The sequence below is a fragment of the Pleurodeles waltl genome, chromosome 3_2, assembly GCF_031143425.1.
Source record: "Pleurodeles waltl isolate 20211129_DDA chromosome 3_2, aPleWal1.hap1.20221129, whole genome shotgun sequence".
Taxonomy (NCBI): Eukaryota; Metazoa; Chordata; class Amphibia; order Caudata; family Salamandridae; genus Pleurodeles; species Pleurodeles waltl.
Genome location: NC_090441.1, coordinates 211,410,930 through 211,427,533, shown reverse-complemented (window position 1 = coordinate 211,427,533; position 16,604 = coordinate 211,410,930). Strand labels below are relative to the sequence as shown.

The 16,604-nt window shown below is 44.2% G+C and overlaps 1 protein-coding gene across 4 annotated transcripts in view; it reads left to right on the top strand.

Moving 5' to 3' along the window:
- Positions 1-16,604, top strand: part of OBSL1 (obscurin like cytoskeletal adaptor 1) — a 368,734-nt gene that overhangs the window by 228,227 nt on the left and 123,903 nt on the right. For all 4 annotated transcript variants that reach the window (XM_069227203.1, XM_069227206.1, XM_069227205.1 and 1 more), the window contains 2 exons: positions 11,763-12,038; positions 14,943-15,218. In XM_069227203.1, the coding sequence (XP_069083304.1) occupies positions 11,763-12,038; positions 14,943-15,218 (552 nt within the window). The remainder of the gene's footprint in view (positions 1-11,762; positions 12,039-14,942; positions 15,219-16,604) is intronic.

Sequence of the window (16,604 nt, the reverse complement as noted above, 5' to 3'; positions counted from 1 at the left end):
TGACTATGTAATCCAATAAACAAATATATAACAAATACAATAGATAAAAATAAAGAAATTGCATTAAAGCTGATTGCCGCTCTGTAGTTATAGTTAGTGTTCCCAAAGATAGGAATCCCTCCAGTATTACCCCCCTAATCACTTTCCACCCGTTTTTTAGGAATGTACATTTTGAGATGATGTAAAGTTTTGTGGTAAATCATTAAGGGGGCAGGGGGTGCACTGATAAAAGGGGATCTCATTGCATTTTTTCACCAATGCATTTTCCATAGACTGTTGTACTTGAGGTAGTGCAAAAACGGCTGGATGAATTTCTATGAAGTTTGACAGAATTATACACTACGGTGTATAGATGATGCATTTTAGGTGCTCCAGTTAAGTAGGGCAAGTATTTTTTAAGTTATAAGGCATTTAAAATTGATGACATCTGTCACCACTGTACTTTCGTGAAATTTCACAAAATTGTATGAAACTACTGTGATGCATGACTGTAAACTTACCTAAAAATAAATTTCCCTAATTATTACAACTTTAATAAAGTGGTAGTAGGCAGGAAGCTACTACTCACCTAAAGCTAAGGCCCTAACAATGAACGCAGCAACAATGTAGTAAAAACAATATGGCTGACTTTTCATTCTCAAACAACAGCCACTATTCTATGATATATTGGGTTGTCATCGCCATGCACCATGGTCTACTGCAAAGTTATCACGGTATGCCATGACCCAAAAAGTAACTGAGGCCCAGTTGTATTATTGGATTGTGGTACGACTGCAACGCTCATGGGGTCGCATGGGCAATGCAATGCTTAAGTCAGATTTACAAATGGCCCTGCATTGATTGGTAAATCTGGAGAAACGCAAGGAAGAGCAATTTACTGTTTTACTCTGTACACCATAATCTACATTGCTGCTACATTTCACATATATCTGTCAGTCAAGCCACTGTAACCACTCCACTATACGCAATTACACTATACGCCACTCCACTCTATGCCTCGCCTCTGTAAGTGACTCCATTCTACATCACTCAACTCTAACTGTTCTACTTTACGCTATCACACTCTATGCTATTCTAACACTCACTCTATTCTACTTTACGCTATCCCACTCTACGCTATTCTACTCTACGCCACTCCACTGTACTCCATTGCGATCTATTCCACTGTACGTCACTCCATTCTACGCTATTACACTGTACACAACTTCAGTTTTTGCTCAGCTACTGTATAGTGATCCACTGTATCCTACTCCACTGCACGGCACTCCACTGTATGCTATTACACTCTATCCCACCCCACAATACACCACTTCACTGTACGCAACTCCACTGTATGCTACTACACTGTATGCTATTACACTCTACACCACTCCACTGTACTCCACTCCAGTCTACGCTACTCCACTCTTCACTATTCCATTGTAAGCCATTCCACTGTAGGCTATGCCACTCTATGCCACTGGAATGTACTCTCCTCTACTTTATATAACTCCACTCTACAAAACGCTACTACACTCTATACCACTCTACTAGACTCTTCTCTATCCCCGTAGATTCCACTGTCCAAATTTTCAGTCAACTCTATGTCTGTACACTCTATTGTACAACACTCTACTCCACTCAATGAAAGTTTCCAGCACTGTACGACGCAGCACTGCATTCTCCCGAATGAGACGCCTCTCCAATTTATAACAGTTTCCTTGACTATACGCTATACCACTTCAATTTGGACCACTCCACTCTACGTTTATCTACTGTACCCTTCTCCACTCTACACCACTCCACTCTAAAACACTCCACTGCACACCACTACACTCTATGCTATTCCTCTCCATGTAACTCCACTCTTCTACACTGCATTGTACAGTATTCTAGGGTATTTTATCATACACTATGTTAGACCACTTGACTTTACTCCACTGTGCAAGACTTCATCTCCCTATAGTACTATACAACAATCCACTCTACGCAACTCCATTGTTTCACACAGTATAGTGCTCTATGCTATTCCACTCTACAACATTCTGCTACACTATATGCCACTGTCCAACACTTTACTCCTGTTTATACCCCTTCACTCCACTGTACACCTCTGTACTATAGTGTATGCCGTGGAACAACACTCTTCTCCATTCTATTCTAGTCGACTATACAACACTGTATGCAACTGTTTGTAGGCCACTGTACCCCACTTTACTCCACTCTAATCTGACACAGTACTCCACTCTACTCCACTCTACACCACTCAATTCCATTGTACTCTATAACACTGAATGCCAATCCACTGTACCACACTCTACTCCACTCTACACCATTCCACTCTACACCACTCAATGCCATTGTACTCTGTAACACTGAATGCCAATCCACTGTACCACACTCCACAACACTGAACTGTACACCACTCCACTCTACAAAAAGAAACTGGACTGTGTGCCACTCTACTCTACTGCAGTCTACTGTAGTCTACGTCACTAGAGTGGTGAGGTATAGTTAGTGTTGTCTTGTTAGATAGTTGAAGAGTGTGTAACAATTTCCGCTACTTATCGTAAGTTAAAGGTGGTTCATACATTGTAAATGAAAGTTATAACTAGAACGGGCAAAATAAGTTCTTCCAACTATACCTAAGCTTTAACTTTTTCTTTTTTTCATTTTATATATAAATATATATATTAATACACACACACACAAACATATATAAATATATACCCACACATATATATGTATTGATATATAAATAAATCAGCTTGACGCTGTGGAAGTTATAGCAGGTTTTTTGCCTGAACTGTAAGTGGTCTATTTCAGAGCACGTCTATGTACCTACACACTCCGGGGAAGGGACTTGGCCAGGTAGAGCTGATGGTAGCACTGTGCCCTTCTGGATAAAAGTATCTGGACATAACAGATAATATCAATTATTGGAATATAAAGGGGCACCTGCCTTTGCTGCACTCACTTAATGGCTGTTGCACAACGTCTCATAACTGAACAACACTAAGAACTCCAAGTGAAGTTTCTTACACACCACATACACTCTTTAAACCTCTAAAAAGCTTAAACTGGTAGTAAATATTTAGACTAGCTTACCGCCAAAGGTTATAATCAGAAGTTAGTACTGTACACAAAGATAGTGGTAGGTCCTAAACCTACATTTACGGTGCCTAGTGCCAGTACTGGTCAAGAAATACTGCAGAAAAAAACAAAAAGTATGCAAGAGGGAGAAAGAGAGATGTAGAAGTGTCAGCAGCTGATTTCATGTGTGGGAAGCAGCCACCTGTCTGCCAGGGTGATGGAGGTAACTACTAGTGCCGCACTCGGAGACTACCTCATTTAGAGATGGTATCTCGCCCAGTGGTGATCTCTGTGCCCTCAGAAGAGCCGCTGTCATGGTGGCAAGCTTGTTGCATGGCCGCCACATTTCAGTCAATAAACTAATGACCCCAACACCCGGTAGTTGTCTTGCAGGTTGTAGGGGCCATTATTGTACTCTGCCTGGTACCGCCAGGTTTTCCTGGTGGTGATGGACAGAAGAAATCAATGCATTAGACCACCCACCAGAATGGTGTGGTAGGTCGAACGTCTTTACTCTGATTGGCTGTACTCCATCAACCTGTCGGAGTGAGCCACAGTGAAGCCAGAGGCCTCCGGCGTTGGAAGATGATGGTCTGCCTGACTCGAACTAGAGCTGGCGAGCAGAGGGTCTAACTGAGAAGATGCTCTTCAGCTCTTGTGGTGGAATACGCTGTCCACCAAACAATGACAGCCCCTCGGTCTCTGCCTTGCTTCGCACTCTGACTCACTCCCTAATTCACTCCCATCCCCCTTCTCTCAACAGCCATCTCTATCCCTCTCCTGCTCTCTCTGCTCTGCCAGATGCCGCCCTGTGGACTATGCGTGAGACCCCCTGCGTAAAGCCCAATGCGGAGTTATTTCTATGAAGGGGGTTTCCCTGAGTGGTGACACGCTGGCATGTGTAGGGAACAGGTCTACTGCAGGCCCTGGCATGCCTCGCTGCGTGGGGGTTGATAAAGTGGCATCTCTGGGCACTGGCATCCCTCGAGGAGGGCCTGGTGGAGCCTGTGCCCAGCATTCTTTTTCCTGCCCCCTTCTACACCACCCACAGAGTTGTCACACACACACACACACACACACACACACATACCCACTCTCTCTCTCTCTCCCTCTCTGAAGGCACTTGTGCCAACAGGCCCTGGCATGCATCCCTGCAGCACCGGTTGACAAGGCCACATTGCTTGGAGGTGGGTGGGAATGAAGAGGTGCCTTGAGGTGTGTGGGCGATGGTGTGGAGCACAAGGGTACCTTCAGGTCCTGGCATGTCCCTTAGCAAAGTCCATGCACATGGCAGCATTCCGGGGAGGTCGGCTGGGGGAAGCAGGTCCCTGGAGGTCCTGCCAAGCCTCCTCTCACAGTCTGCATGCCAGGCGGCATTGCTAGGCTGTAGGAGGGAGTGAACAGGTGCCCAAAAGTCCTAGCATGCCCCTATAGAGACTGCACACAAGATGCCATCCCTGGGAGGGGCGTGGAAGGGAACAGGTGCCCGGAGGAAGTGGCGTAATGAAACTTGAGGGCCTCCCCTGCAAACTACGTGGAGGGGGTCCCCGGATCCAATCAGGAGCTGTTGGCTGTGGGCACCCTGGAGCTTGGCCCCCCCACCCAGCATCTCTGGTGCTAATGTTACGCTGCTACCCGGTCCTGGCAGGCCCCCTACCAGCGTCTGCTTGCCCGGTGGCATTTCTAGGCTTTATTGGGAGTCAGCAGGTCCCCGGAGGTCCGGGCACGCCCATGTAGAGACTGCACACAACACGCCATCCCTGGGAGGTGGGTGGGAGGGACAGGTGCAGTCTGTTCGTGGTGGTCGCTGCCAGGGCTCTTTAGAGCGTTGGCTGATTGGAGTGAAAGGGAGGGCGCGTGAGTTGGGTGCCAATGTGTGCAGGATGGCATCCATGAACACGGCTGTTTAATTTAATTAACACTGCAAGTGACTCAGACACCGCAGTGGATAGAGGGGCTGCTGTGTTGGGGTCAGTGTGGTGTTGGGTGACTGTTGACAGGTGCTCCCTTGCCCTGATTCGATTTAATTGATTTAAAATATATCCCACCAGAGCCATAAAAACACTGGTGTAGTGTAAAACTTCCAGACTGCGCAGTGTTACATGGAATTTCCTAGTTATAGTTCAGTGAGCTAACTATAACTTCTGCCCCTACCATGCACTGCGAGTTACCGTACATGTTACATCACTCAGGACATGGTCTATGACATCACTGATAGCATGACTGCAACATCTGAAATGGCATCATTGATGACAGCACTGTATGGTGGAGACGCGAGTTGTAGTTACTTTAGGGCACGAATTATAGATATTTGAGATAACTATAACTGGTGAATGCTAGGAGTTTGTTCATTTAAAACATTATCTTTTAACTGATATTCTCACCAAACTATAATGCCCCTTTACCGTTTGTGTTGTTCATTGAATTTCTAATGTTTTTATTATAAGGTAAGATATTATTACAATTATTCCTAACTTGCTTTCACCTTTAGTTTATTTATTCAGTATATATATATATATATATATATATATATATATATATATATATATATATATATATATATATATATTCAAAGGATTTTCTCCCAAATTAACAGTCAAAGGAGAACACCGGCACTCTGTACTGCTGCACACTCGTGATTTTATTTCAAACCAAAACCACGAAACCGAGGTAACAAACAAGGCTACGGGCAACGCGTTTCAACCTCAACGGTCTTCTTCATAGCCCACCTTCAAAAAAGTGAATAAACAAACTGCACCCCCTTCCCATTCATATCCTGTTTGCTAATAAACAAAGAAAAAATACTAAGGGTACTCCAGTTCAACAGTCCTATGTTTTAGAAACAAAACTTTATTAATTTAGAGATTCCCTTCAAAATTAATTCATTTCACATCACTTTTCAAAAAATCATTATACAAAAAGGGAAATTATCAGTCTTACAATTATTTACATTTTTACTAAACAATTAATTAGATAAATATCTCATCATTACAATATCTCCAATAGAAGATTTTATATTCTTATCACCACTAAAAAATCTCATATTACCCAAATTTTGATAACTGGTCATACCCTCTCAGACTAAATAATTTTGCTAATTCATTTTATAATCCGGGGTGTAGGTATCAGCTAATCAAATCAAAACAGCGCCTAAATATTAAAAAGAATAAAAAAGTTCTAACAATTCCATTAACCCACATGTACATACAGCTCTTCATCCTGGTTCAACCCCCATGGGGGCTCTGCTATTAAGTCTAATAATGTACTCCGATTCCATCTTTCTCAAGGTCCGTTCTCTGTCTCCTCCTCTTGGGGATGATATCACCCTGTCAATCCCAAAAAATAACATACCATCAACACTCCCCTCATGAATATTCTTACAATGTCGAGCTATGGGGTAATTAACATCATTGTTCTTGATCGCCCTCCAATGTTCCAATATCCGTTTCTTGACAGGGAAAATTGTACTACCCACATAATAGAGGTTGCACGGACACTTAATAACATATATAGTAAAATCAGAGTTACAATTGATAAACTTATTAATTTTTCTTTCCTCCCCTGTGGGCAACATATATGTTTTGCAATTCTTACTAAACTTACATGCCTTACATTTCATACATTTGTAGAAGCCTACCTGCTTCATAAATCCCATCTGCTCATTCCTATTTTTACTCATATAACTATGCACAAGAATATCCCGCGAAGATTTACTCTTCCTATATGTTATTCTCGGATAGGGACCAACTAGTGAACCTATGATTCTATCCGTTCTGATTAAATGCCAATATTGCTTCAATTGTAACTCTAATTTTACTATATATGTTATTAAGTGTCCGTGCAACCTCTATTATGTGGGTAGTACAATTTTCCCTGTCAAGAAACGGATATTGGAAACATTGGAGGGCGATCAAGAACAATGATGTTAATTACCCCATAGCTCGACATTGTAAGAATATTCATGAGGGGAGTGTTGATGGTATGTTATTTTTTGGGATTGACAGGGTGATATCATCCCCAAGAGGAGGAGACAGAGAACGGACCTTGAGAAAGATGGAATCGGAGTAAAGTATTAGACTTAATAGCAGAGCCCCCATGGGGGTTGAACCAGGATGAAGAGCTGTATGTACATGTGGGTTAATGGAATTGTTAGAACTTTTTTATTCTTTTTAATATTTAGGCGCTGTTTTGATTTGATTAGCTGATACCTACACCCCGGATTATAAAATGAATTAGCAAAATTATTTAGTCTGAGAGGGTATGACCAGTTATCAAAATTTGGGTAATATGAGATTTTTTAGTGGTGATAAGAATATAAAATCCTCTATTGGAGATATCGTAATGATGAGATATTTATCTAATTAATTGTTTAGTAAAAATGTAAATAATTGTAAGACTGATAATTTCCCTTTTTGTATAATGATTTTTTGAAAAGTGATGTGAAAATGAATTAATTTTGAAGGGAATCTCTAAATTAATAGAGTTTTGTTTCTAAAACATAGGACTGTTGAACTGGAGTACCCTTAGTATTTTTTCTTTGTTTATTAGCAAACAGGATATGAATGGGAAGGGGGAGGGGGTGCAGTTTGTTTATTCACTTTTTTGAAGGTGGGCTATGAAGAAGACCGTTGAGGTTGAAACGCGTTGCCCGTAGCCTTGTTTGTTACCTCGGTTTCGTGGTTTTGGTTTGAAATAAAATCACGAGTGTGCAGCAGTACAGAGTGCCGGTGTTCTCCTTTGACTGTTAATTTGGGAGAAAATCCTTTGAGTAATTACGGAACCTGCATCCGGAATCGTGCACCGGCCCCGTTGGTGGTCACAGTCAGCTGTTGTAGGAATTTGCTTTTTTTACATATATATATATATATACATATAATTTTTGGGGAATCCCCTCAACCCGCCCTTTACTCCTAACCTCCCTAAACCGTAAAATCCCCCTCGCCGCCCTTTACCTCTACCTACCCCTAAAGCCTAAACTCATTGTTACCTCCCTTTACTTCTACTCTCCCATAAACTTTAGGATGACCTGTGCCTTCATTACCTCTTCCCAGCCTTGAACCACAACTTGCACTCAGCTCCCTCTATCTACACCTTTATCCTTTTTTTTTAGTTGCAACACAGTGATGTTACTGAAAGAAACTTACCTGCATGGTAAGGGTTGAATCCTTACCTGCATGGTAAGGGTTAGAATCCTTACCTGCATGGTAAGGGTTGAATCCTTACCTGCATGGTAAGGGTTGAATCCTTACCTGCATGGTAAGGGTTGGAATCCCTACCTGCATGGTAAGGGTTTGAATCCCTACCTGCACGGTAAGGGTTAGAATCCCTACCTGCATGGTAAGGGTTAGAATCCCTACCTGCACGGTAAGGGTTGGAATCCCTACCTGCACGGTAAGGGTTGGAATCCCTACCTGCACGGTAAGGGTTGAATCCTTACCTGCACGGTAAGGGTTAGAATCCCTACCTGCACGGTAAGGGTTGGAATCCTTACCTGCACGGTAAGGGTTGGAATCCCTACCTGCACGGTAAGGGTTGGAATCCCTACCTGCACGGTAAGGGTTCGAATCCTTACCTGCACGGTAAGGGTTAGAATCCCTACCTGCACGGTAAGGGTTAGAATCCCTACCTGCACGGTAAGGGTTGGAATCCCTACCTGCATGGTAAGGGTTAGAATCCCTACCTGCACGGTAAGGGTTGGAATCCCTACCTGCATGGTAAGGGTTGGAATCACTACCTGCATGGTAAGGGTTGAATCCTTACCTGCACGGTAAGGGTTAGAATCCCTACCTGCATGGTAAGGGTTGGCATCCTTACCTGCACGGTAAGGGTTGAATCCTTACCTGCACGGTAATGGTTAGAATCCCTACCTGCACGGTAAGGGTTGGAATCCCTACCTGCACGGTAAGGGTTAGAATCCCTACCTGCACGGTAAGGGTTAGAATCCCTACCTGCACGGTAAGGGTTGGAATCCCTACCTGCACGGTAAGGGTTGGAATCCCTACCTGCACGGTAAGGGTTGGAATCCCTACCTGCACGGTAAGGGTTGGAATCCTTACCTGCATGGTAAGGGTTGGAATCCTTACCTGCACGGTAAGGGTTGGAATCCCTACCTGCACGGTAAGGGTTGGAATCCTTACCTGTATGGTAAGGGTTGAATCCTTACCTGCATGGTGCGGTGTTTCTCTGAGTAGCAGAGCCTGCGTGGTAAAGCTCCGGCGTGGTAATCGCTGCATTGTAAGCGGTGCTTCCTTGCTGTATGCTGTGGAGGGCAGACATGAAATGTGAGAGGTAATTTAACAGACCAGTGGTTGAAGTCTGCCAACCATTAGCCCACTATCTATGTATAATCTGTATGATTTTGTTTGGAAAATCAATAGTCTAGCGAGATAGTTAAAGCTGCCGCAAAGGCCAGACCTAAAACTGAAGCCAGAGTAAGATTAGGAAAGAAATACACAACCCCCCCAAACATGACAACGAAGAGAAGTTGTAACTTTGTAGGAACTGAATACGTATAGTTCCCCAGACTCAGGTTGGCTGCTCTCCACTTCTATCCAAACTTCTTCCACACGCCCTTTCTTCATCCATCACAAGTTAATGCATTTAAAAAAAGTATGCAGAGTCTTCAATGTTCTGTGGTCCCTGAGCAGAAACAACCCTTATATCAAGAATCTGGTACTCTGCATCCCAGCAGGATTTCAACAAGGACAATTTCGTGATCTCTTTGTGCTTGATGGGAGTCCAGTGCACTTTATACATTAAGTGTAAGACTTTATACCAGAGCTCAAATACCTGAGGGCAGGAGAAATACTTTCTCCAAGGCTCCTACAGCATTGGTGTACTCCTGGGGAAATGTATAAGATATGCACTAATGAATAAATGTGTGGATGAATGAATGAATGAATTAAATATGGATATAACACACAGCTGGTTCTCAAGAAGCGCCCCAGCGCTCAATATAATAATCAGATTCTGTGGAGTCCGCAGCGACAGTAACCTGGTGAGTCTCAGTGATTAAGCCCCCGCAATCATTATTATAATATATGAATCCAGGTTCCTCCCACTATCTTTGAATTTTAAAAATATCTAAAATCAGCAGGTCAAGTGAAAGACAACATTTAAGAAAACTTCAGGTATCCCACGCCCCCAACTTCAGTTGATTAATAGACAGAGCCTGGTGGATCATTAGTTAAATGACTAATGGCTCAAAAAACACAATCTATAAATCTGTATAATAAATTTATAACTCTTCATAATCTAAAAATAGGGCAACAAAAGGATAAGAAGGCCATAACTAATGATTTTACAAGAGTTTCCTTGCATTCACCCTATACCATAAAATGTCAGGACAATTTTCCAGACATGGTGGAATTTACCTTTATTGTTCTTGATTTTGAAACAGAGATATTCTGTTGTGGCTAGTTTACACAGCTTTAGAAACCACACCTGAATTCTCATTTATCCAAATGGGCACAACTGTTTTTTCTCACCACTAAGGTTCTTGTTATCCATTACCCCTTTCTGTTTGAATGGAAGTCTAATGCATCTGAATAGTTGAACAAAGTATTGTTTTGGCTGCAAACTCAATCCAGTCATCATATCTACCCTTTCACATACCTCTTTGCAAAATCAAAAATCTTCTGGAGAACAGACATATAAGTAAGTTATGCCACGTCCTAGGATTTCCATTTCTAGAAATAATTCTCATTCCAAAAGAGTTTGTATACTTTATACAATTTTGCTGGTGCCCAGTATTATTTCTAGGAAACAAACACAAATGATGGTTGGAATGTGGAACCAATGAAACACTCACCCCCAGTCACAGATCTGGGTTTAATCCATCGTTCTTTTGCTCACCATGCAACCCCAGTTTGGACCCAGCCATATGCAAATCAGTCTTGACCCTGTTCCCCATGGGAACAGTCCAGCCCGAACAGCCAGGCCAGGTCCTCCCTGGACCAGAAACAAGCATCCTGGGACCGGTTTCAGGGTTTCACCCCTCATCAGCCAGACTAGCTTGAATCATCCAGTGGCACAGGAAGGGTATGCCCAGACGTGGGTTCCATGCTTGCCATGCCACCAGATTCAAGCTAGCCTGGCTGATGAAGGGTAATACTTTGAAGCAGGTCCCAGGATGCTTGTTTCCGGTCCAGGGAGGACCTGGCCTGGCAGTTCGGGCTGGACTGTTCCCATGGGTAACAGGGTCAAGACTGATTTGCATATGGCTGGGTCCAAACTGGAATGGCATGGCAAGCAAAGAAACTGATGGATTAAACCCAGATCTGTGACTGGTGGTGAATGTTTTATTTGCTCTGCATTGCGTCCATCATCTGTTGTTTTTGCAGTATTATCTCTATAGCATTATTTACTGAGTGACCTTGAAGTTAACCTCTGGACCTGTCTTGTTCGCAACAAAACAATATCGAAAACATTTACCGGGATTTATAATTTCCCCAGATTAAACTCCCAATCTAATCCGGTCTTGCAGTGCAATAATGAATAATCTTAGTTGTAGTAACACATATTTTGTAGAATTCACTGATACAGTTTTTCAGTTGAACACACAAGATACTTTTACCAGCACTGCTCCAGTAACATGGTGCAGGAGGCTTCACACCACAGTTTGACCACCACTGTTTGGAGGTGCATGCATCTTTCTCTGGCCTTACAAGGGTATACATTTTTCTTCCCAGAACCTCCTGTTCAATTTGTGAATAAGGAAGCTACGAAGACCCCAGTGGAGGTTGTAGAAGGCGAGACCATCACCCTGACCGCTCAAGTGTCTCGAGACACGGCTGTGGTGCACTGGCTGAAGAACTGGTGCGATGTCTTCTCAAGTGACCGAGTAAAGATCACCACTGAAGGGACTTTGCGTGTGCTCACCATACTCCGCGCCGAGTTACATGACTGCGGCATCTTCACCTGCGAGGCCAAAGATGATGACATGCACTTCGCTGTCAAAGTTAAAGGTAAGAGTTGTTGTGGAGGAATGGGTGATTCTGGGAACTGAGAGAAGGTGTGGGAAAAGTGGAGGATTCTGGGAACTGTGAGAAGTTAAAGAGGAATGGGTGATTCTGGGAACTGAGAGAAGGTGGAGAGGAATTTCGGGTTTCTGGGACTTGTCGGAAGGATTGGGGGATGGTGGCTTCAGAGAAGTGGAAAGGGATGCAGAGTTCTGGGAGGCAGAGGAAGCATGGAACTGATGCAGGATCCAGAGACTGGGAGATGGTGGAGGGGAACTTATCATTTATGAACTGAGGTCTTATTTGGGGAAAGGGAGCTCTGGGAACTGTCTGAAGGTCTCAGGGAATGAGGGTCCTGAGAGTTGTGAGAAGACAGTGGAATAAGTAAAGCAGGAACCACAGGCGCTAAGGCCCGCATTTTAACATTGGCGGTAAAAAACGCCTACCGCCGCAGCGACAGCTGCCAAAAGACTGTTGCCGCAGCTACCATCTGTCCACCATAATATGACCACAGCCGGATTTCCGCAAACAGAAGGGCGGAAATCCGACTGTGGCCATCCTGGTGGATGGCGGTAAGGTGCTGCTGCTACCATCAGCAGCGCCACGCCAGTAGACTGCCACCAGCCGTATTATGACAAATAATATGACCTGGCGGTGTTCTGCTGGTGGGTGCTGCTGGCGGTAGCAGCGCCCCGTCCCGTCTCCTGCCGGAAGACCCCCTCGATCCAGGTAAGTCCGGTCTCCGACAGGGGAAGGGGTGGGGGGTGTTGTGTGTGTGGGTGTGTGCATGTATGTGTGAGTGTGTGCGTGAATGCAGGTGTGTGTTTAGTGTTGTTTGCATGCATGAAGTATGGAAGTGTGAGTGCGTGTATGTATGGAAATAGGAATGCGTGTCTGCGTGCATGTTTTGAAGTGTCTGCGGGTCTGTGTGAATGGAAGAATGCATGCGTGTATGTATGTGTGAATGAGTGTGTGTGTGTGTGATGGGGGCGTAGATGTAGGGGGAGATGGGAGTGTCTGGAAAGGCAGGGGGGGATGGGAGCCCCTTATCAGTGACAGGGAAGGAATTCCCTGTCACTGATAGTGCCTACCGCCATGGTTTTCGTGGAGTTTTGAACACCATGAAAACCACTGCGGGTAGGCAGGGTCATAATCCCGCTGGTGGCACAATGGCGACCGCTGGGCTGGAGATGGTTATCTCCAGCCTGGCGGCTGCTGCCACCATCAGGGTCGGAGTGGTACATTAGCGGGGTGGCTCTAGCCAACCCACCAATGTCAAAATGTGGCGGTAAGTACCGCCAGCCTGTTGGCAGTGCTACCGCCACATTAACGCCGACTGCCGGGGTCATAATGACCCCCTATGTCTCTTAACTTTGAGACTTCTATGGAGCTCCACTGAATCACTGTTTGAAGCCGGGGCCCCTTGCCATATCAATTTCTAGAATGTCAACATAAAAAAAAAACAGATACAAATACAAAAACAAGTACAGATAAAACAAATGTACACATTATGAAATATTGTAATCAATTCACAAACAACAAATACCACTAAAAAGACAGAAAGGTTGGATCTGTTCACAATTTTATTTTATTTTACTAGATGTGTGACTCTAGACTATCGCTTTGTCTTTTTTGCTCCTAACGCATTCTCTGTTTTTCTTTGTGCATACCAGCATTTTAGTTGAGGCCACCAGCCAACCACACCAACTTCTTATCAGTGTTCTTGCTAAGCCCCCACAGAAGTTAAGCTAAGGATACCAACTTAATTTTGAGCTTTAATTGCAAGCGCCTATACATTAATGGGTGTTTTAAAGTTCATATTTGCTTTTTTTTAATGTATATATCATTTATTAATCTGCTAATCGATCATTTCCCAAACAGTCGCAGATTCCCCAAGTGGTTTAGGTAGCACTGGAGTGAGGAAAGTGGTTGATTGGGAATTGACAGATGGTGCTGGGAAGGACTAGAGGAATGTTTTTTAGGTGCTTCAAAACTGTAGAGGGATGCCTGACTATGAACTGTGGAGAGATTCAAAGGTGACAGGAATCTGGAACCGTAACAAGGTTTAGAGGAACAGGGGATTTGGGAACAGTGTGATAATGTACAAGGCGTGAGACTCAAGAACTGAGAAGGCGTAAAGCAAAGTGTGGTCTTGAGGACTGTGAGATGGTGTCAAGTAAGGGGTGATTCAGGGAATTATGAGAAAGTGCAAAGCAATTGGGGTTGTAGAAACTGGTGTAGAGAGTTCTAGGTTCTCACTCTGTACTTGGATTCTCATGCTCTCCTCTCGCCATATATTTGTACCTTACTTCCCGCCAGTCTCTTCCCACTTCTACTTTGGCTCTATATTCCACTTCCTGGTATCCTCTCGGTCCCTCCTTCCCATCTACTACCTCACTTGCTTTCCCTCTCTTTTTTCTGTCCCTCATACTACCTTTGTCCCTGTTTCTCCCTCTGCCATTGCCTGTCCCTCCTTCCCTCAATTATGGCCTATCCCTCCACTCCCTTTCTCGCACTTTGTGTTGCTTTTGCCCTCTGTCCTTTCTTTATCTCTCTTGCTCTGTGCTCCATCTCCGACTTAACCTCTAAATGCCCCATTCACAAAACAGAGCACGAGTTAGCACACTCCCCCTACATCGCACCGAAAACATGGATCGACCTCCCTCGGCACCTCAGGGCTTCCTCATCACTTCTTGGGTTCTGCAAGAAGCTGAAGACCTGGCTCTTCAAATAACTCCACAGGTGACCACATGCCCACTCATCTGCTCAAGCGCCTCAATACCCAGACCGATGATTAGTGTACTCTACAAATCGACATAACATAACATAATCTATGCTTTCTTCTGACTCCCTTTGGTAGTGCCCTGCATCCATAAGGTTATCTTCCACCCTTTTCTCTTGTTTTCATAGATGGTCCGGTGATGTTCATCAACAAGAAGGAGAAGCCTGAGGACGTCTTGGGCCTGGAGGGAGCCAGCGCTGTTCTCTCTGCAGTGATGTCGAAAGAGTCAGCTGTGGTGACCTGGACTCGGCACCGACTGCCCATCGAGGCTGGGGACAAGTACGAGATGGGAAGGGAGAGCCGTGTGCACAGCCTGACGGTGAAGAACCTGTGCAAGGAAGATGCTGGTCTCTACACCTGCCACACCAAGGACCACCAGATGCAGTTCGATGTCAGGGTGAAAGGTGAGTATAGTGGAGTTTCTTTTCTTGAGATTGAAAATTATATTGAATTTGAAAACTTGAGAACATTTTCAAACAATGTAGTTTACCATTAGGTGCATAAATTTACAAAATATCAAGATTCCCTATTAGCACAGTTTGTAAGGTGTATAATTGACCCAAGAGGGAAAATCAAGACAAAAATATGAATATAAGTAAACCTTTTCTATGTGGAAAGTCATATGTACGAGCTATCAAATTCCTTCCAAACCCCTTCATACATGTCTTTCATTGTTGCAGGTAAACGCAGCTTTCGGATATTTGAATATGAGATATGCTTCATGCCAGCGTCTAGTGGTCTGCTGGACAGATTAACACTGTGTGCACCTTAATATTCCGGGTTTTCTTGCACCAGAATATTATAATCAGAGTATTGTCTAACATACATATTGTATCCTAAATAGCATTTACAGTACTCCTCCATTGGAGTCAGTGGTCGAAAAGCTACACCCAATTTTTGTAAAGACTATTTAGGGCACAATCTTGATATGAGGTGAAAGATTTAGGGCCAGATGTAGGAAAGGTTTAGCGACTCGCAAACGGCGAAAAACGCCGTTTGCGAGTCGCTAAAGCCCATCTGGTATGTAGAAATGCATTTTGCGAGTCGGAACCGACTCGCAAAATGCATTTCAGAGTCGCAAATAGGAAGGGGTGTTCCCTTCCTATTTGCGAGTCGCACTGGTATGCAATTCCATTTGCGACCGCGAAAGCAGTTGCAAATGGACTCGCAGTTACCATCCACTTGAAGTGGATGGTAACCCAGTCGCAAACAGGAAGGGGTCCCCATGGGACCCCTTCTCCTTTGTGACTGGACCAAAAAATAATTTTTCAGAGCAGGCAGTGGTCCAATGGACCCCTACCTGCCCTGAAAAATACCGAAACAAAAGGTTTTGGTTTATTTTTCAAAGTGCAGCTCGTTTTCCTTTAAGTAAAACGGGTTGCACTTGAAAAAAAAAAACTGCTTTATTTCAAAGCAGTCACGGACATGGAGGTCTGCTGACTACAGCAGGCCTCCATCCCCGTGAGTGCCCTGACTCACAATGGGGTCGCAAACTGCGACCCACCTCATTAATATTGCGACCCCATAGGGACTCGCAGAAGGTGTCTGAGACACCTTCCTGCATCCCAAATTGTGATTTGCAATTTGCGAGTCGCAGGGACTCGCAAATTGCAAGTCGCAATTTGGGAAGTTGCTACATCTGGTCCTTCGTGTGAAAGCCTCTGACATACAACGGTTCACTTGTTCTCCCTGTGGTGTTTGTCACTTTGCAGCGCTGGCTACTGCCACCGCCAGAGCATCACTTGGGGTCCCCTCATATTTTGTCTAAAGCTCCTTCAGGGCGGCAGAGA